At 38.0% G+C, this 21,765-nt stretch overlaps 1 protein-coding gene across 2 annotated transcripts in view; it reads left to right on the top strand.

Moving 5' to 3' along the window:
* The window catches only part of sema3fb (sema domain, immunoglobulin domain (Ig), short basic domain, secreted, (semaphorin) 3Fb), a 63,443-nt gene that overhangs the window by 23,502 nt on the left and 18,176 nt on the right, over window positions 1–21,765 (top strand). Inside the window, exons 3-6 of one of the 2 annotated variants that reach the window (XM_077203835.1) lie at window positions 14,667–14,827; window positions 15,976–16,038; window positions 18,689–18,808; window positions 21,108–21,197. In XM_077203835.1, the coding sequence (XP_077059950.1) occupies window positions 14,667–14,827; window positions 15,976–16,038; window positions 18,689–18,808; window positions 21,108–21,197 (434 nt within the window). The remainder of the gene's footprint in view (window positions 1–14,666; window positions 14,828–15,975; window positions 16,039–18,688; window positions 18,809–21,107; window positions 21,198–21,765) is intronic. The other variant, XM_077203836.1, reaches the window with a different exon arrangement.

The raw sequence follows: 21,765 nt of genomic DNA, 5'->3' as shown, positions 1-21,765 counted from the left end.
AGTTGGCACGGTTTGGGTTGTAAATCATCTGACAGTTACCTTCCATGCCAGGTCTGATTGCACGGTTACCTCATTCGCCTCCAGTACTGTAAACTATTCATAGGGCTGAATTTTTCCGTACCTGTAATTGAAATGGTTCTCTTTTCGTCGTTTCTTTCAGGCTCTGCTCTCCTTCAAAAAGAGTGTTTAATACTGACTTGCTGATTATAATTTGGTTTTGGAGTTCGAAGGGGTTCAGCCGTCTTCTCCCCATGAGTGAGAGTGACAACCACTTGAACCACTTTATTTCTTGAACCCTTTGTAATTTTCATGCACCTTTTTGTTTGCACTCAGTTCTGGAATAGGTCTTGGAATGTTTTTTTTTTTTTTTGTGCCACTTTCACGGTCATGTTGTTGGTAATCTCTCTCTCTCAGCCGATTACCAGCAAACAGGGAGTCACTAAATCGGCTCAGTGAAACCTTTTAACCCTAGATTTCGGCCTCCTCTTCTTACTATCCGCTTTATCTTGCCCTGCTTCCTTCCTTTCAGTCTGTCAAGTCTTTCCTCTTTCCAATGAGGACATACTGGCTTGTATCCTGATGTCAGAATTAGTCAACGTTAGATAATGTATAAGGGAATTAGCTATGAGTGCATTAGAATTAGGTGTTATAATGACTCCTAAAGACATGTGAAAGTGAAGGTACTAAATTTACCAGGTTTAAAAAAGGGATCTATGTGGTAATATGCACTTGCAGCGTATTCAGGATAACAGATCTTTCCCAAGCAGCTCTATCTTATTGCATGTTGCAAGTAAAACAAATTTACAATCACTCCTATGTTGATTTCCCAAATGGATAAATTAACTATTGCCATGTTTGCTTTCTATAGCCTAAGCTAAATTCTCTCTTTGAATTTTAACTGAACTGGCATGTTCATAGTTGTCAAAAATCATAATTTACCCATCCTTATGCCATTCCTATGTATTTATTTATTTACTTTTTAGTTAATTTAATTGTAGTTTATTCATTTTTTTCTTTATTTTTTAAGACCTTTGGCTTTATTAATCTTATTTTTATTCCTTCTTTTTACTAATAAATTCTTTATTTTATAGGAAAGTCAAGTGTAGACAGGCAAGCAGTTCTGGTCAAATGGCATTTTTTTAGGTTGACAACATCCATTTATTTTCATTTTATTGAAAGAATCGTTTTATATTCCTTTTATGTTCTAAAAAAAACATTGAAAATGTTTCCATTTTTGGTTGAACTACTTCTTGAAAAAGTGTAATTTGGAAAAGGTACTTATAGCATAAGTTGCTTTATTTGTTTTCTTCCCTCATTAGAGAGATCTTGCATCTTTCTCACAGTCAACCTGGGCAGTTATTAAAGTATTTGAGCCTGTCATTTTGCAAGCCATATGAGCAGGGATCCCGTAGGCTCGGTGACACCTGTCCGTCCAGCTCTCCCTCAGAATGAGTTCCTACCCGTGGTGACAGAACTTGTCCTGAAAGGGTTAACCATCTGGCATTTTATTCCCATGGGAGGGCGTGTGTGTGTGGGGTGCTGAGCGAAAGTGTGGCGCACCAAACCTCATTGCTGTTTGTCCGCAGCTAATCGCCTCATTCTCAGATGAGCGCTTGCGTAAATGGAGAGGAAGAACGACAGGGCGAAATAGATGAACATGTTGACTCAATCCTAATCCTGCTTCCTTCCTGTCTGGCCTGGGAAACGGAACATATGCAGCCCTGATCGCATCCAAAGCATCTGCCAAATGTAACACCAATGTTGGCTTTCTCTCATGCATTGGCTCTTATAGGTCTTATAGGATGAATGGTGTGAAAAGAGTCATTCTATATATAAAGTTTTACATTTTACAAAAGCAACAGACATCTCTTCAGGTCCCATAGGTTGTAGTGACAAGCACCGAGGCAGCGCTATAGAGACCCAGCAGCGGGCGGTAAACACATGCATCAGCAGGAGAGTTACTGAAGGATAGAACTTCTACACAATGGCTTCTGTCACTTTTAGCATTCCTTTCCGTCTGCCTCAGAGGAAACGGGGGAACAATTCCACGGCACCTCTGCCGTGCCGTGACCCCTAAGCTTCTGTTGTGATTGCCCAGCAGTCGGAGGCTTCCACCAAGGGTGTACGTAGGACATTTCCCATCACCTCCAGGGGCCACCAGAGATCATCTTCCTAGATGTCCGTGATCGTAAATTAGCTGTCGACATGTCACAGGATACTGACAGGAACTCTTGCAGAAAACCTGCTAGTCTCAGGCATTCAGCACTTTGAAAATCTTTGTGTCGCTGACGAAGCGCTTCTCCTCCGTTCCCCTTTCCTGAGGCTTTTTTTAGGTTTTTAGGCTTGTGTTTATATAAGGAGGGCATTGTTACATTGTATAGATGATGTAGCAATTCTGCCTGTGGCATCCTTTTGGGTAACATTTTTTAGCAAGGGACTATGGTGCAGACATCTGTCCTTCTCATAAGTGCAAATCTTCCCTCGACTCTCATGTCACAATCAAAACTATATTAGTATACCACTTTGGATACCTGAATGGAAAAAGTATACCAAATGAAATCAAACCCTTTCCTCGTGTTTTTGTTTTGAGAGCTTATTGAGGCTCAACCCTTTCAGCGCGGTCTTCAAAACTCCATTCTTTAATAAAAACAAGGGTCAGTGAAGTGGAACATTTTTGCTGAATTTAAACTTCCTTCATGGTCCAGGCCAAGTCAAACATCTTCATACTGATACTATGAAAGTGTGTATGGCTTTTGGCAGTTTGGAAACAAAGTAAGGGTGGCCTGTAGTCTCAGAAGACCAAAAAAAGTTTCAATCCAACTAATATGATTCGTTTCAAAGTAAGTTTGCAGCCTGGACCTCAAATTGTCATCAGTTAAGAATATTATTTACTTAACTATTAGACACCAATTCAAAACAGCTGCTGAGTTTGAAATAATTCTGTAAAGTCCTTGTGAGCACGTCTTTGCTCTTTTGAATATACATTACCGTTCAAAATTGTGGGGTCGGTAAGATTTTTCTTAATGTAATGTTTTTGAAAGAAGTCTTTTATACTCACCTAGGCTGCATTCATTTGATTAAAAATACAGAAAAAACAGTAATACACGAGTGATACATTTCTTTCAGAATTCTTTGATGAATAGAAAGTTTAAATGTATTTTACTGTCATTTTTGATCAATTTAATGCATCCTTGCTGAATAAAAGTATTAATTTCCTCTTTTCTTTTTTTAAACCTTACTGACCCCAAACTTTTAGACTAGTGTACTTTCCATTTTTCTATTTCACCTTTGCTTGGAAACCTCATTGGGATTCTTTGCAGTAATGCCACTTTGTTTGTGCAATCCCTGCTTCCTGATTCCGCTCAGGTCGGGGGCCAGTGACCCTGACCCCGGGGCTAATCCTGGATTAATCTCCAGCTCAAGCAGTCTTTGCTGCTGCCTCACGACTTCTGAGCCCTGGCGCTCCGGGTCTGATGTATTTACATAGGCGGGAATGAGTGTTTCTCTGAGATTTGGAAAGAAAGGAAAGTACGGAAAGAAACAGCTGTTCAGTTTCTTTCTGGTTCACCCTTCTCGGACAGTACTGAAATATCCGCTGACCCGATCAGTTTTTTTTTGTTTTTTTGCAATATTTTGTCAATCATAAAGGTGTCTCTTTCCAACATGCACCTGATCCCTGGACATCCGAGGCCGCCCACCCTCCTGGGGTCAGGGCACAAGAGGGCAACGCGTGTGAGAGGCAGACGTCCGAGATTGATCGCTGTTGAGAGAGCACTTGTTAATAAAACATGTCTGTGGTGATAGAGAGCTGTGTTTTCACAGATGTGTCTAATTCAAAGCAAGCTGTCTCTCTCCTTCACAATTCAAGCCTTCTTAACAGATACCTTGCGCTGAGAGAGAAAATTATCTGCGGTTTGTTGACATTCAAGCTTTTCCTGTAGGAAATGGATTTTCCATCACATGAGCAGATTTAAACACCAGTGAAGCTTTCATTGATTTTACCTGTCATTTATTTCGTCTTTAGTATCAATCAGGAAGAGGAAGTGGTTGAAATTTGGGTTTTTATGGTTATGCTTCTAGCTATGCAAGCTCAATTTCATGTGTATTTTCTGTTGCGTTATGCATTGTATTCTCGCTGTTGCCACAAGGGGTGCAAGCCATTGACATAAGCTGTGTCCCAATTCAAAGGATGCGCCCTTCAAAGGCCACACCTTCGAAGTCCGCGAAGGTCAGATCCCCCCACCCCCGAGGAAAAAAAAGGTTTATTTTTGCCAGTTTAACTTTAACTTTTTAACGCGCAATCCAACAGACCACTGAGGCTGCGACGGCACCATTGTTACTTTCTATAGCAATTAAATACTCGCGTTCCGCCTGTTTTGTTATATACATGGCCTAGAAAGTGCCTAATAATATTTCTAAACTGAAATAATATCGGCATTATAATTACTATGACTACGATATGATTGATTTTCCATTAGGCTATTTTTGGTGCCCCCTCAGCACTTGGTGCCCTACGCACTATGCGCTGATTATATTGGCAGATATATGATCATTTTTAATGCTATCGTATATGTTACTTTAACCATGGGTAGTTTATGCCATGATCTACATTGGCGTACTTGCGAAGAGTATGGTTCTGATCCTTTGAAATGTTTAAAAGCCTGTATATTTTTTTCTTTAAGACAAATGGATGCCATTATATTGTCTTGTACACACAGACGCCCACAATCACTGGGTGCTAATTATATCTTTGAGAATGGTTAGTTTGAGAGTTTGGGTTGGAGATGGTGATGCATGATATTGGGCACAAACATTTTAAATTACCCTGAAACAGAACTGATGTGACACATAGCGGCGCATAGTTTAGTCTGTGGGTAGAAAGACATATGCAGATTTAGTTCAGTAATTTAATTTAGTTTATTAGATTTGCTCTTTACTGATGAAATCACCTGCGAAGAAATAGTGTACCTGAAAACACATGCATTTTAAAGTGCAAAAGAATTGTACACCACCTAAATTCTGCAGATTTATAAGGTCACACAGATGATGGAGGCCAAACATAATTTTGTATGGTCACAGATGATGGAGGCCAAAACATGAGGCCATGAACTCTAATTTTAGTGACTGAATGAGAGATAAAGACCCTCCATTTATGCAAAATAAAAGTCCATGCAGGACATACAGTAAAATGTGTTTTTATTCGCTACCCCAGAAACCAGACGGGGGTTTAAAAAATACATAATGATAAAAGAGTTTGATGCACTGTGTAGACATGCGCTAATATTTACAACAGAAAGTTCTGTCTCCAGTTCAGTCTGTTTCACATTTGCTTAATTAAATTTAGTCTTTAATGCAAAGCAGCCAATGAAGTATTTTACAAGGGATTTATCCTAAGATCTTTGTTCGTTCATTTCGTCCATCCTCTCTTTCATTCCTTCATACCGTCCGTCTTTTGTTCATTCCAAACCATCAAATGAGGAATTACTTATTCTATCCTTATCTAATCTTATCCTTTTTTTATATTTATTTTTGTGTTATATAAATAAATGTGCATTTATAAATATGTATATAATGCCTGTGTGCATCACATCAGAAACGAACGTCTATTCCTCTCTACGCTTATTGTATTCTTTAATAGTCTTTCTGTGGTTCTCAGCTGTGATTAATACAGGTCCAAACTAAACAGCAAGAGAACACCAGACCTGTTTTTCAGTAGTTATATAGCAGCATTCCTACTCCGTTGGATCATCTTTTGATCCTGGAGGCCAACTAAAAGTGTGTGCGTGTGTGTGTGTGTGCGCGTATGTGTGCATGTGTGCATGTGTGCGTGCGTGTTGGTCAGAGTCAGAGGAACAAGTATGTATTAATTTAAGACACAAAAAGTATGTTGCTCTTAAGGCAAGACTTTTAACAGCATGAGTCATTGCTTCAGGAGTAATGTAACTGTACTGTGAGCAGATAAAGACTCCGCTTACCTCATATACAACCAGGCTTCCAGAACTTTAGATATGAATCAGGTGCAACATCCGGCTGGAACATATTAGGGATAAAGACACTCTCTCTCTCTCTCTCTCTCTCTCTCTCTCTCTCTCTCTCTCTCTCTCTCTCTCTCTCTCTCTCTCTCTCTCTCTCTCTCTCTCTCTCTCTCTCTCTCTCTCTCTCTCTCTCTCTCTCTCTCTCTAAGCTCTTATCAGAGTCTTACAGGAAATCAGCATGTGTGAGTTGTCAGAACAATAACACAAGAGCACTGCGGCATGCAGTGGACTGGGTTGGACTGCTTCCATGTGTGTGTGTGTGTTGGTCTGCCCACTTTACCACACATAGACACAAGGCAAGCTGGTCTACATGGATGGGCATGGATGAGGGTCACATGACAATGCAGTACACACTTTATGGACTTAAAGATAGCGAGCCTAATAGCAACATCACAGATACTGCAAATGTCTTTTTTGCCTAATTATGGCATTATATTCTTAAATTATCTTATCTACTTAAAGATTAGAGTTCTTGGCATTTTGGATGTGTGGGGAAGGCAACTTAAAGTAATTAAAAATCATTAAAATTCATTAATTTAAAATTTTAAAAAAGATTAAGATTTTTGCTCTTGTCTAGCTTGCTTCCTAATCTTGTTGTCCAATTATCCTGACGTTGTATATTACGAATATTGTTGGCAATGAGTGACAAATGGTTTTGCTGCTCTTTTGTAAGTCGCTTTAAATAAAAATGCCTGCTAAATGTATAAATGAAAGAATTAAACAATACTGTCATGATCCAAAAACAGTTTAAATGCATGGATTTTCTTTTTAATGTGCACTGCTCACCCTCACATCCCTTTTTCCACAAATGTCCCCTATAGGCCCCAATCTCCCTTCTTTTATAGTTATAATTTACCAATCAGACTCATGTTACATATTTCAAGTAGACATACAGTATATACATATAGCAGATGTTTGGCTGTTGTCAGGGTTTTATCAAAACTTAACCATAAATTTCTGCGCAAAGTGACGTTTTAGACAAAACAAGGATATTATTTAAAAAGTGTGTGTGTGTAACCTGTGCTTTATGTGTGTCACCTGCTCCTCTTAAACTATAATTATCACTCTATGAGTGTACAGGATGTCACTTCTGCTTGTGTGTGCGTGTGAGCGAGTGAGCTAGCACACAGTCATATGGCATACGCTGTGAAGAGTGATGATGTGGGTTCTGGCTTTGTCCACGGACCGCCTGCATACATGGTGTCACGCTAATCCCAAACCACCCTCATCTCTCTCTTCCTCTTCCAAGCAGCTCTCCTCTCTTCTGGGCCAGCCTGAGTTTCTTGCAGGAACTCGCTCCGCAGCCCTTGGCTGAGGCTCTTTAATTTAACAAAATTTGAAACTGGAGAAATCTGCCGCAGGATGGACTGTAATTTCAGGCGGTATAAAGATAACTGCGCTGCTAGCGACCTGGACTCACAAGTAGTGATGTTGTTGAATGATTGTTATTGTTAGAACAATGTTTCCGCTCTCAAATATTTTTTTTTTAACATGAATAAAATTAAGCAAAGTCAAAATCAGATCAAAATGTAACCTTTTTGACTTCTCGACTCACGTCCTCATGTGTTTACCCCTCTAGTTTTATTTGAGCATATGCCACATTGCTAAATTAAAATGAGTTGAAGGTGTTTATTTATTTTATAAAGTTTTTTTGTTTGTTTGTTTTATATTTTTCTGACCTTTTTGGCTATTATTATTATTAATAAAGTTTTTTAGATATTTCATAATTTTTTCACAATTGTTTTATATTTTTCAGGCCTTTTTGCCAATTTATTATTATTCTATTTACCTTTTTTCCCTTTACTATTATTATTATTGTTATCATTAGTGCCATTTGTCCCTCTAAACCCATGACCATTCACTGTAAAAAAGTTCTAACCTCACCAACTAAAAATTCTCTAGTGACTGGTCACTTCTAAATTTTTCAGTTGGCCTTAGTGAAATTCTGCAAAATGATAAAATTAAATTTGCAGAATATCACTTATGCCAACTGAAAAATTGAGTTGTGACCAGTCAGTAGAAAGTTTTTAGTTGGGCCAATTGAAAAATTGGCAATGTACAATTTTTTACAGTGTTTGTGCTTACAAATATATATATATCAGAGTTTCCGCTAGAAAAAATGGTTCCGGTCAAAGTGACCGGCAGAGGTTTCGTTTTACATACATTTTGATGATATGCAGGTCAAATATCGCCTCTTAATTAGTCAAGTTGAGGAAAACTGGAGGCAGTCTATGTAACTTAAAAAAATGACATAATCAGGCCGTATAGAATGCAACATGTTATTATTAGCTTAACTTTCAAATAGACGGAAAAAAACATGAACGTCCGATTGGCGTCAATCAACGCCAATTGTTTTTTATGTTCATCAGTGGTTACAGTCTATATCAAGCAGGGACACGTTTGTGTGTGCATTTTATTTTGTGATTTCACCGGAATAAATAGAGAGTCTCCACAACAGCGATAGATTGAAGAGCACGTCCGAGTGAAGATTGCGCAACTCGCGCAGAACATCGACAGCAGCTGATAGCAGCGGACACGATGATAGCGAACTAAATGAATGATCTGCTAACTGATAACTGGAGATGTTTTATTTATTTGTATTAGGTACATCCGTGCCTCAATGTTTCAAAAAGTGAATGTGTGTGAAACCATAGGCTATTCAGTTTTGATGAGAGAGAAAATAAACTGTAGCCTACCAGTGCGCGGATTAGAACCACTGATTAGAACCACTGATCTACAGGCTATAATGAGATGTTCCTGATTCACCATCGTCTGGCCTCTGAAAAAAGCTTTTAAGGCTAGTCTGCCTGGGCCTGGCCATATTTGAAACGTCTCACTCAATCGTTCGTTGTTTAGATCTATATTACAGCCATTTTAGGTGTGTGCTTTATTTGAAATGCAGCATGTGATGTTTCATAACTTTCAAACGGTAGAGTCTGTTCATTTATATTTATAACATAGCCAAAGATCGGGTGTATTTTTGCTTTATACATTTTTATTCTCAAATTCAGTTTGTGTTAAGGGGCGGGATTATTAGGCAATTATATTCGGACAATTTGACCGGAGAGATTTAATTTTGTCGGACATTTCATTTTTTTTACCGGCCAATGTCCGGTAATTACCGGACAACGGAAACCCTGATATATATATATATATATATATATATATATATATATATATATATATATATATATATATATATATATATATATATACAGGTCCTTCTCATATTGTGCTTATATTGTGATAAAGTTCATTATTTTCCATAATGTAATGATAAAAATTAAACACTCATATATTTTAGATTCATTGCACACCAACTGAAATATTTCAGGTCTTAATATCTCAAAAATTTAGCATATCATGAAAAGGGTCTCTAAACGAGCTATTAACCTAATCATCTGAATAAACTAATTAACTCTAAACACTTGCAAAAGATTCCTGAGGCTTTTAAAAACTCCCAGCCTGTTTCATTACTCAAATCCGCAATCATGGGTAAGACTGCCTACCTGACTGCTGTCCAGAAGGCCATCATTGACACCCTCAAGCAAGAGGGTAAGACACAGAAAGAAATTTCTGAACAAATAGGCTGTTTCCAGAGTGCTGTATCAAGGTACCTCAGTGGGAAGTCTGTGGGAAGGAAAAAGTGTGGCAAAAACGCTGCACAACGAGAAGAGGTGACCGGACCCTGAGGAAGATTGTGGAGAAGGACCGATTCCAGACCTTGGGGGACCTGCGGAAGCAGTGGACTGAGTCTGGAGTAGAAACATCCAGAGCCACCGTGCACAGGCGTGTGCAGGAAATGGGCTACAGGTGCCGCATTCCACAGGTCAAGCCACTTTTGAACCAGAAACAGCGGCAGAAGCGCCTGACCTGGGCTACAGAGAAGCAGCACTGGACTGTTGCTCAGTGGTCCAAAGTACTTTTTTTGGATGAACGCAAATTGTGCATGTCATTCGGAAATCAAGGTGCCAGAGTCTGGAAGAAGACTGGGGAGAAGGAAATGCCAAAATGCCTGAAGTCCAGTGTCAAGTACCCACAGTCAGTGATGGTCTGGGGTGCCATGTCAGCTGCTGGTGTTGGTCCACTGTGTTTTATCAAGGGCAGGGTCAATGCAGCTAGCTATCAGGAGATTTTGGAGCACTTCATGCTTCCAGCTTTATGGAGATGAAGATTTCATTTTTCAGCACGACCTGGCACCTGCTCACAGTGCCAAAACCACTGGTAAATGGTTTACTGACCATGGTATTACTGTGCTCAATTGGCCTGCCAACTCTGCTGACCTGAACCCCATAGAGAATCTGTGGGATATTGTGAAGAGAAAGTTGAGAGACGCAAGACTCAACACTCTGGATGAGCTTAAAGCCGCTATCGAAGCATCCTGGGCCTCCATAACACCTCAGCAGTGCCACAGGCTGATTGCCTCCCTGCCACACCGCATTGAAGCAGTCATTTCTGCAAAAGGATTCCCGACCAAGTATTGAGTGCATAACTGAACATAATTATTTGAAGGTTGACTTTTTTTGTATTAAAAACACTTCTTTTATTGGTCGGATGAAATATGCTAATTTTTTGAGATAGGAATTTTGGGTTTTCATGAGCTGTATGCCAAATTCATCAGTATTAAAACAATAAAAGACCTGAAATATTTCTGTTGGTGTGCAATGAATCTAAAATATATGAAAGTTTAATTTTTATCATTACATTATGGAAAATAACTTTATCACAATATGCTATTTTTTTGAGAAGGACCTGTATATATATGTGTGTATGTTTTGTATATATGTGTAAATAGGCATAAAAACATTATAAGTTTAACACAATATCAGTTTATGTATGACGAAAGATTTCACAAATACTCCTACGAAAAAAAGTATTAGGAATAATACATGAAGACGTTTCGTGTAAAGTTTGTATTTAGAGATAAGTGTTCCCCAAGCTGGAAATGTCCTACGGTGGCGTCAACGAAAGGGATGAGACCTTTTGTAATATCTGCTCCCACTGCCAGAATCAAGCATACTTGGCGGCACAATGCGAACAGCTGACCAATAGATAGAAAAAAAGAGCAACTTATGTACTAATGTTAAAACCAGCTGTTTTGTCTTTGTAATACAGCAAAAAATCTTTGAATATGAACTTTGGATGTCTCTCAGACGTGGAACATTTTTTGGAAAAGTAGTTTTGCCATTGTTAGAACAATACTGTATATAGTTTTTCACTTCTTGAGCGTACCGCCAATGTCAAGCACACTTTCTGAAAGCAACTAAGCCAGATGTTCTGTAGTTGGGCAGTCTTCTTTGCAGCCATTTATTCAATAAAGTGACCATTGTTGACTTTCGAGGGCCCGAGGACTGAACTATACTAGAGTTAAATGCAACTAAGTAACAGAATGAATATGGGAAGTGACTTTAGCTGGCAGCTTTTGATTGTAATGCTCTGTGAACATGTACCTTTGTGGGCTTTGGAGCAGAGTTGACCCATTGTTCGGTCTTAGATGTGGCCATGCATGAATGTGATTGTCTTGGCCAGCAAATGAAAAAGCCAGTCAGGAAGAAAGAGGTCAGTGCTAGAGATCTTGGTACCATCATGTATAGCAAGCATGGATTAGAGCTGATCGCACATACCCACACCAGGTTATATTACCTTCCTTTGGGTTTAACAGTGCACACGGCGTGAAGGAAGCAAAAAGGTTTTCAGTTGATTGGAGAAACTCTATGCGAACAAGACCATGTGAGAATGTTAAAGTAGAGAGGGAGGAGAACATAGCAGACGTATTTCGGAACGAATATCCCTCTGTCTCTTCCTGCTACACTGCTCATGCAAAGAAACAGGGTGGGCATGTATCAGTGAGAGTGGGGTTTAAAAAAAAAGGCTAAAAAGTGCAAGTACGGGTCCGGTTACTTGCTTGTTAGCAGGACCAAGTTCTAGTTCCCCTCCAACAGGCCATTTCATGCTACGGAGGCGAAGCATAGAGAGGGGCCTTTCTCAAGACAAAATCCCCAGTGTGTGTGTGTGTGTGTGTGTAAAACAGACCCCCCAGTAGTTAGCCACTAAGACTACACCGGGCAATGGTGTTCCTCCAGGCTTTATCTGGATCCACTTGACTGGATTTTCACAGGTCTTGTACCTTAAGGTTGAAAGAGGATCTATCAAAGAATGTTTGTGGTTGTGGTAGACGTTGGCCTTGTAGATCAAACTTGTGGCTGTTCTTGCAATATTTCAACACCTCTACTGTTTTATTAGTCTTTCTGACCTGTCTTTAGCTTAATCCAAATCAGACACCATAGTAGGTAGTAGCTTGTATTCCCTTCTAGGTAGACTCTAGCCTGATATTGTCTGAGAGAAGCTGTCGGCTCATGTGTCCGGATAGATCCCAGATAGACATGGAGCTGTTGGTATTGGAGTACAAGGATCTTTAGCCAATTGGTCTTGTTTCCACAGGTGGCCCTCTGTCTTGCAAGAGAGAAAAGGATAGAACGAGAAAGAGGAGGGAGTTGAAAATCTAGGGAGAGAAACAAGAAAAGTATGAGATAAGAGTAGCATTTAGTTTTTGGCATACACAGCCTCCGCTCCGTATTTACTCTGGTTTCGACCATATGCCAAGCCTTGGAGCCGAAGCTAGCTTTGTGCATTCAGAGACACAGTGCATACTTGAATTCCAACAATAGTAAACTAGCATTTCCCCTCCCAGTAGAACATTCCAGACTTTAAACACTAGTGTTTTCTTTGAGAGTTTCAGGAACTGGATTTGCAGCACTGCTCGGCAAAAATCATTGAATACACGTGGAGAATATCCTGTGGAAGTGTTATATTTAGGTTATGTGGTGGACAGAATAGCTGTACGGTCTTAGAGCTGCTTGCTAAGGCAAAGATTTGAACAGACCCCTAATCTTAGGTATTAACCGTTAATGACGCTCTGTTTGTGCGACGAACATGAATGAAAACTCAAGTTGTGTGGTTTTTAGAGAAGTGTGCTATTACTCTACTAAGCAACCACTTAGCAACACCCTAACAACCACTCGGAACATCCCAGCATCATGGTGCCAACTTTGGCATGTAGTGTGTAATGATGGAGCTCATGGTCTTGTGTGTGAAAGCTTTATTTGTCTTCAGTGAAAGATGGTCATTCAAACAGATGTTCAGGAGACGCTGACAGACATGCTGAGAGGAGCTAGAACTATATTGAATCTACTTCTCTTTCTTTCGCTCTTTCTTTTTTTGCACTTTTTCTTTTACCCTTTCTTTCACACTCTTTCTTTTGCTCTAGTTTTTTTATTGGCAAGTGGTCGGGCCTGTTCACCTTTTTTGCTCTTGATTTCTTATCATTTCTTTCCCTCGCTCGCCCTTTCTTTCGCTCATTCTTTCTTTCGCTCACTCGCCCTTTCTTTCTTTAGTTCTTTCGCTCGTTCTTTCTTTTGTTCTTTCTTTCGCTCTCATTCTTTCTTTCTTTCATTCTCTTATGCTCGTTTCTTTCTTTTATTCTTTCTTTCGCTCTCTTTCGCTCGTTCTTTTGCTCTTTCTTTCTTTTGCTTGCTCGTTCTTTCACTCATATTTTCTCTCCTTATTTATTTTTCTTTCTCATTCTTTTCCTTTTCTATATTTCTTTAACACCTTTCTATCTTTTACGCTTGTCTCTTTTCTTGCTTTTTCTGTCTCTTTCCTTCGGTCTGTCTGTTCATGTCTATCTTCACGCAGTCTACATGGTGGATTGATTGTTCCGGCTTGAGCTCAAACACAAATAATCTCACAGACGGAGGCTTTCACACACCATTCGGACAGCTGTCAATCAAATCCCTGACCTCAAAACACAACCCTCGCTCAAGGATTTATTAAATCAAACTATACAAATAGAGCAATGGTAATGTGATTAATCAGTGTATTATGCTAGTGAATTCAGGGCCTGTCAGGCAGATAAACCAGTAATTTTACATTGCATTTGTTTTGATAAATTACTAAGATTAGAATTTATTTTTAATCCTTATCTCTATACTACAGGGTGATTCTTGGGTGGGACTTGTTGACTGGTAAAAACACAGAAGCTGTGTGTGTGTGTGTGTGCGTGTGTGCGTGCGTGTATGAATGTGTGTGTATATGAGCGTTTTCCTTGTCCTCTGTGAAACTGCGTACAAAGATGGTAACAACAGGTTAACTGCTGTCTGTTAACTATCCGTTGAGCAATGCTTTACATTGTCAATAGAGTTTAATATTCCAAAATTGTAATATTTGTAATATCTTATTCTTTAACTCCATAAAATAAAGTCAGGGCTTAATCTTCCAGACCTCAAATGTTCATATGTGTCTCTGTAAAACAAGATTGGAAAAATGTGAAGACATAATTACAGATTGCCATGTTTTGTGTCTGCAATAAGAAACCCTGTATTATCTCATTAGATTAAATAGATTGAGTATTCTTCATTTGTGAATTGTGGCCAAAACTATTGTTATTGTCAAGTTACCATGGTTTTATGAGATGTATTCAAGCAATTATGGAAATGGCATAAAACTGGGAGTGGAAACACTTTCTCTCTTTACTTCTGTGTAAATCTTTCTAAAACAATATCACAGCAATAAATGTCTTGTCAGAATCTTGTCAGAAAACAGAATTTTCTCTGTCTCTCTCTCTCTCTGCAGATATGAGGTCTACAGGTACAGCCCATTACTTCTCTTTCCTGTTGAACACATCAGACTATCGCATCTTGCGCATGGATGAGGATCACGACCGCATGTATGTGGGCAGCAAAGACTACATCCTTTCTCTGGACCTTCACGACATTAACCGAGAGCCCCTCATAGTAAGAACCAGCACAAAACACTCCATTTATTTATTACAAATTATTGTTTTCATTTTTATATATACATTTTTTATTTTTTTTTATTTATGAATTCTAAATGTATTTTTTTTACTGTTGTTTTATTTTGTTATTCATTCATTTATTTGCATAACATCAATAATTATAATAATAATAATAATAATGTATTTATTTATTTAAATGTATTCATGCATTTATTATATATTTATTTGATTTAGTATAATTTATTTATAATACATTTATTATTTATTTACTATACATTAAAAATGTAATTTGTTATAAATGTATTTTCTACTTTTTCATTTCATTTTTTCGTTTTTTGTTTGTTTATTTTATTATAAATACATTTGTGTATTGTTTCTTTTTGTATTTTTTTTACTGTTGTGTTTTATTTTATTAATTCTTTGATTTTTGTATTATTCATTTATTTACATACTGCTACTGGATGGAGTGATTTATAGATTTATTTATTTATCATTTATTCATTTTAAATGTATTATTATTTATTTATTTATTATAAATGTATACATTATGTATACATTTATGTATTATTTTAATTATTATACTTTTTCTTTATTTCTTTATTTATAATATTTATGTATTTACTTTTGTGTTTAGCTTTTTACTGTGGTTTTTTATTATGTATACATTTATTTGTATTTATTTACATTAGTAGTTATAGAAAATGATAATTAATTAATAATACTTAATTTTTTACTGTTTATTTTTAATTTTAAGGCTTGTATTTGATTTTTTTATTATTAACTTTTTTTTAATTCAAATTTTTTTTTTTTTTTTACACTGTTCACTCTGTTTTGGCTATAGTTCCTGGACAAGCACAAGCCATAACCTAAATCACAACAGGCTCCAAGGGTCATTCCTGTATCACTGTTACGTTTGACTGATTAGCTCACAGCAATGCAGGAAACTGACTATTAAATTCTATAAAACTAAAGCCTGGATATGGGGGAACCCTGGGGCCTTATAAAAATGCAGAGTGAACATTCCCTGGCTAGTTCAGCTCATTATGGTGAAAGGTTGTTGAGTTAAATGGGATTGTTTCTGAGATAGTGTGTCGTTGTTGTGACAAATGGGATTGACCCTTCTCTCTCTTTCGTACTCTCTTTCAGATACACTGGCCTGTTTCCCCGCAGAGGAAGACGGAGTGTATTTTAAGTGGCAAAGACACAAATGTGAGTGCTCTCTTTTTCAATAGCTTTGCTTCCGCACAGCTCACATACTCTGATCAGGAACGAAGAATAGTACTCTTGGAACCCATTAAATTACAGGACTGGAACTAAATGTTGTCTACTTTGTTTTTAAGACCTCCAAGAATTGTTACAGAAAGTGTTATGACAATATACACAACCAGTTTCTCAGTTTACAGTTGGTCCATTTGCTCGCAAAATATCTTTGTTTAGACATCTTAACTCAACTCCAGCCATCTCACTTATGAAACTCTGGCTTTGCATGTGAAATCTGCTCATAGTTTGGGTTTTAGCTGTATATGTCATTACAAATGCACTGCATGTATAAAACCATTTGGTCAGGGTCTACAAAGGGTCTAAAAGCTGTATATATGCTGATATAAATGAAGTGAAAGTGAGATATTCAGGTTTAGGAATAGTGCTGAGGTCTAATATATATTTGTTACAAACCTCAACCCTCCTGGTCAGACACCACACACAAAAACATATGCACTCATAGATGTTCAGAGAAGGAAAACAGATGCTAGATCCAGCATGAAACGAACTCGAACCAGTCAAATTCCTGTATTTGCGGACATATGGAATTGGGTGTGTGGTTTATTGGTCTGGTAAAGAAACTGAGCTTCACCTGATCATCTGCACATCTGCAGGGAAGGGGGTGTTTGATTGTGCACTGGTATGGTACTTAGTGTCTGGTATGGTAGTGGGACATTATGGGTTTTACCACAGCTCATGAATTACTCATAATGTTGAATACACTTGCTGTGAAATGAATCCACATGTAGCTCTCTAGTGGTACTTTTCTGATAGCTGATTTGACTCTGAACTTAACATAGGTCAGTGTTGTGCCTGAACGATAGTTCATGAACTCGTTCATATTTTGGGCGAACCTGAACTGAACGTACTGTATTACTGCCTGATGAACCTTACTGTGAACTCGTTCATTCTGGTGTCTGTGAACGGCAGCACTCTCACTTTTACTTCGTTCAATAGGGTGCCAGATTTCTATAGAGCCTTCCAGGCGAAAACCCGGCTAAAACACACCGTAAACAGGCCTTAATATGTAGCGGAAAAACACCCAATCTGGCAACACCAGACACCAGTGTCACACCACCACATGCGTCATCAAAACAAAAAGCAGCAAGGAGGCGTCGTATGATCATTTAAACGAGTTTTTTGACAAGGTCGGTGAGGATGGGAAAAATCTTACATTTCTGTGCAAACTTTGCCCGGCGATAAAATAATTGCTGTCTGTGGTTCTATATGGGCTGTGGCAATAATTTTGAAAAATAATAGCTCGCAGCAACATATGAAAAAAAAAGAACTATGAACTGGTTCAATATTTTTAAGTATGAACTGAACTAGTTCATTTTAAAATGTGTGAACTGAACTTTGAACTAGTTCATGTACAAAGTGAACTCTCCCAACACTGCATAGGGTTGCTTAAATTACTTCCAGTACTAAGTTTAAAGACAAAAAAATAGTTGGGTTATTCTTTCCTGTGATTTCCTTTTGAAACAGGAAATTATAAATTTTTAAACAGCCAATAGTCTTTGATTTTCATAACAGCTTGACAAAACCATGATTAGCTGCATGCTGTTGCTAGATAGTGATGGATAGTATTAGGCCTGAATAATATTCTGTGTAAAAACAACACAAGATTTCAATTAAATGAATACTTGTATTCAGCAAAGATGCATTAAACTGATCAAAAGTGACACTAAAGACATTTAAAACGTTAAAAAAGATTTCCATTTCAATTAAATGCTGTTCTTCTGAACTTTCTATTCATCAGAGAAATCCTGAAAAAAATTTCACTGTTTCGTCAGAAATATTGTTTCACTGTTTTCATTGTTTCACTGTTTTCAACATAATAATCAGAAATGTTTCTTGAGCTGCAAATCAGAATATTAAAATGTTTCTGAAGGATCATGCGGCATTGCAAACTGGAGTAATGATGCTGAAATTTCAGCTTTGCATCACCAGACTTAATTAAATAATAAATGGATAACAACTGTTTTTAATTGTAATAACATTTCACAATATTACTGTTTGTATTCAAATAAATCTTACCGACCACAGACCTTTGAAAGGCAGTGTATGTCAGAACAAAATGAATGGTGCAACTGCATCATATTTAAGTGATATGATAGACTATCATATTACAAAGTATTTTGCAGCTATTTTCTCTTAGGTCAACTACAGTGAGAGTGGAGCAACAGATTGAGAAGTATAAGTTTGAAATCAGTTAAAATGCTGGCATGTTTATATCTAGCTACACGAATACCTGAATGTGCTGGTCAAACATTAGCATCTGTGTATACGCATACTAGCATAATATGTTTTTGGCATTGTTACAGTTCTCGTTTTTGTCAAATGCACCTGCATACAGCAATCAAAATTTTAGTCCATTTTCCCAGAAGTTTAGGACTAAATTTTAAATGAATAAATAAATTTATATCTTCTTAAAGTTTATTTAGTGGTAGCATGTAACAAATAGCACTAACATGAGCTAAAAGCCACAAAACGTGCATTGTACATTCACTGGCTTTTTAATGTCTGGCCTAATGGGTCTTTTGTTCAGTCTGTCATAGGCATGTGTGAAAATAGTTAACGTGATTGTTTCCTCTCTCAGGGCGAGTGCGGTAATTTCATCCGTCTGATCGAGCCATGGAACAGGACACACTTGTACGTGTGTGGGACGGGCGCCTACAACCCAATATGCACTTATGTCAACAGAGGACGCAAGCCAATGGTAAATAGCCTTTCTGAGAGTGGGGTAACAGGGCATGAGAGGTGTGTCTTAAACGTAGCGGGTACACCTGAATACCTGTGAGGCACAGATGTTCTTCCTGTATTTATAGATACGCCTTTTCCAGATTTCTCCACAAATCTATCAATTACCGACTCTTAGAGTCCATCAACTGTGATTTGTCACTCACCGTCCCCCTGTGTGACCTCCTCCCCCCGTAAAAACCCTCCAGGTGTTGGCTGGCGTTCACCCTCACAGCTGCCTTCCCCAGCGCACTATAACTCTCTCTCCTGTTTAGTCTTACTCTTTAATTGAAGAGCTTGAGTTTCTTCGCTCGAGCCAGGCATCACTCTGTGGACCCTCTTTGCCTTTTTAGGACCCTTGCTTGTACAGCTAGCACTTTGTCTCTCTAAACACAACACTTGTTCTCTAATGACGGTCCAGGGACGTTTAAAGTATAGAATTAATAGAAGTCAGAAGTTGGAATACCATTTTTTATACTTTTTATTCTTTAACGCACACACACACTTATAAAATCACACCTATGCTAATACTATATAGCGATGCATTTCTTAAAGAAATAATTCACCGAAAATTAAAATTATTTTTGCAACTTTATTTCAAACCTTCACAAAGTTTTATTTCTGACAGATTTAAATGTCAGTGTTTACTGATAATTTATGATGAACCATTTAATTAATCAACTACATTTAAATGCCTTTGTACTGCTGTTCAAAATGTTGAACTTTAGATGTTTTTTGTTAGTGAAATAGTCGGTTCATTTCACAAACAAAAATGAACAGATTTGTTCCTTTCAAGGAAACTCTGTTCACTCGATGGCCATATTTGCACCATATCCGGGCAGCTATTCCGGGCATCTAAGACCAAGTCCTACCTATTTAAATGGGGAAATCCTGGAATCTCAAAAACTGCTTGCCGAACTCTCAATTAAATAACATATTTCAAATCGGTAACAAAATCGGATATGAACTGTACCATAAATTGTATATTTCAGTAATAATATGAGTTCACCATCTTTGTATATCTAAGTCTTTGATTTAACTCACTGACTCAATGATTCAGTCAGGTTTTTTTTTATTCAGAGATTAACAGCTGTAGTCCCTAGTTCTATTGAAAATACCTCTATTAGATGTTCTTCAGAAAGTCGCATGGGTTTGGAATTGAGTGCGAGTAAATAATGACAGAATTATTCCTATAATTTCCCAGTTTTAATTCTTATGTAGGGTGGATGCTATGGCTGCTCCAATTATAGCGTCTCAGTATTGTGCTGGAGGTCTATTTCCCATCATAATGAATTGCCTCAACTTTTCCCAGGAATTTTGAACTGGCACACATCCTTTTAATGCCCTCCGCGTGTTAATGTTGGTACAAGAGCTGAGAGGTGATGTGATATACCCCTTAACACCCTGCTCTTTCTAGACAGGAAACCTGGGTCACAGACTGCGTCCACAAAGTCCTCCAGCCAGGCAAACATCTCCATGTCTGTGCCAATGAGCATGACACACATCATGTCTAACACATACAGACGCACATTAACCCAAAGACATCCAGATGTGGCCAACTGCAGCAGGTCTTTGGCGTGCTAGTCCAGGCTTTGCATTCAGACTGTACCCAAGACAGTATGTTGAAAGAAACACATGTGGCCGCAGCAGACGTGCTGACTCACAATGTTAATTTTTGGGGTTTTCTGAAAGCCAGCTGTGCAACCCATAATGGTCAAACCATTCGACAGCAGCAGGCTATGATAACACCCTTGACTTGAACGCATGACACCACAATCCCAGACGGGTTTTGATTTACACTGCAAGATATCTATAGTGTCTAATATCTTTCGCACACTAACTCTCTTCCGCAACTTAGTGAACCGTTTGGATATGATGAAAAACAGTATACATTATACCAGGTGCTTCGTTAGAGTGTTTTGATGGTTTTATAGGGGTTTTAGACACTTTTTAGCTGACTGACCAGCTAGTCCAGACTGGGGGACCAACTTGAACTACCTAAACCACCTTAGTCTGGTTTATACTGTTTACAGGAGATCACTTCTCGAAGCTTAAAAATACATAGCACACATGATTATTGTCCATATATTTATTATTTATTATTTTTTATATAATTATTATTGATTATTGAATAAATGCAGCCTTGGTGAGCATAAGATACCTCTTTAGTGAATAGTGTATGTACTTTTTTTTATCATGCATTGTGGTCTTAGCAAAAAGGGGGACCTTACTTGGTAAGTGGGTAACATCATAGATGATGCAACTATGTTGTGTTTTAGACGGCCATGCATCTCCAGATGCCCCAGACCAGAGGAAGAACTAGTCGTGCAGCTGAACCTGAAATCGTGTTTGATGAGACAGGACTACAGGTGGGACACGGATGTGGACGTCTGCTGCTGGCTCCCCTGTTGTCTAAAGATGCATTAACCTGCATGCTCTTTGTTCCTCTGTGTTTTTTGTTGTTTTTGTTGTTGTTTTGTTGTTGACTCTGTCATGTCTTTCTAACATGTTTTTTTAAAGCTTTGTTCAGTGGTGCACATCTTGTTTTTTGTGCATTTAAGTCACTTTCTTTTAGTTTTAGTATGTCTTAATGGCTAATGGCTGATCTTTGTTTAATTTCTGTTCTTCTGTAGTGTCTTCGCTAGTTAAATGTTTTTCTCTTTGTAGTTCTACCCGCAAACTTTTCAAGTTAATTTGTAAGATATTTCGCAACTCTATTTTTTTTTTCTGGAACTCGCTATTTCTTTATGAATAACTAACTTGCAATACATAACCTTTAATGTTCCTACCATTAAAGTAAATGCTAAACACACACACACACACACACACACACACACACACACACACACACACACACACACACACACACTCACACACACACACACACACAGGCAGTCGATTTAGAGCAAACACAAAGAAGCAGAGGAAAAAATAGAC

This window comes from Siphateles boraxobius, unplaced genomic scaffold (assembly GCF_051911475.1).
Source record: "Siphateles boraxobius isolate OS27281-9 unplaced genomic scaffold, OSU_SipBor_1 5, whole genome shotgun sequence".
Classification (NCBI taxonomy): Eukaryota; Metazoa; Chordata; class Actinopteri; order Cypriniformes; family Leuciscidae; genus Siphateles; species Siphateles boraxobius.
This window is presented reverse-complemented; position numbering and strand designations above follow the sequence as displayed.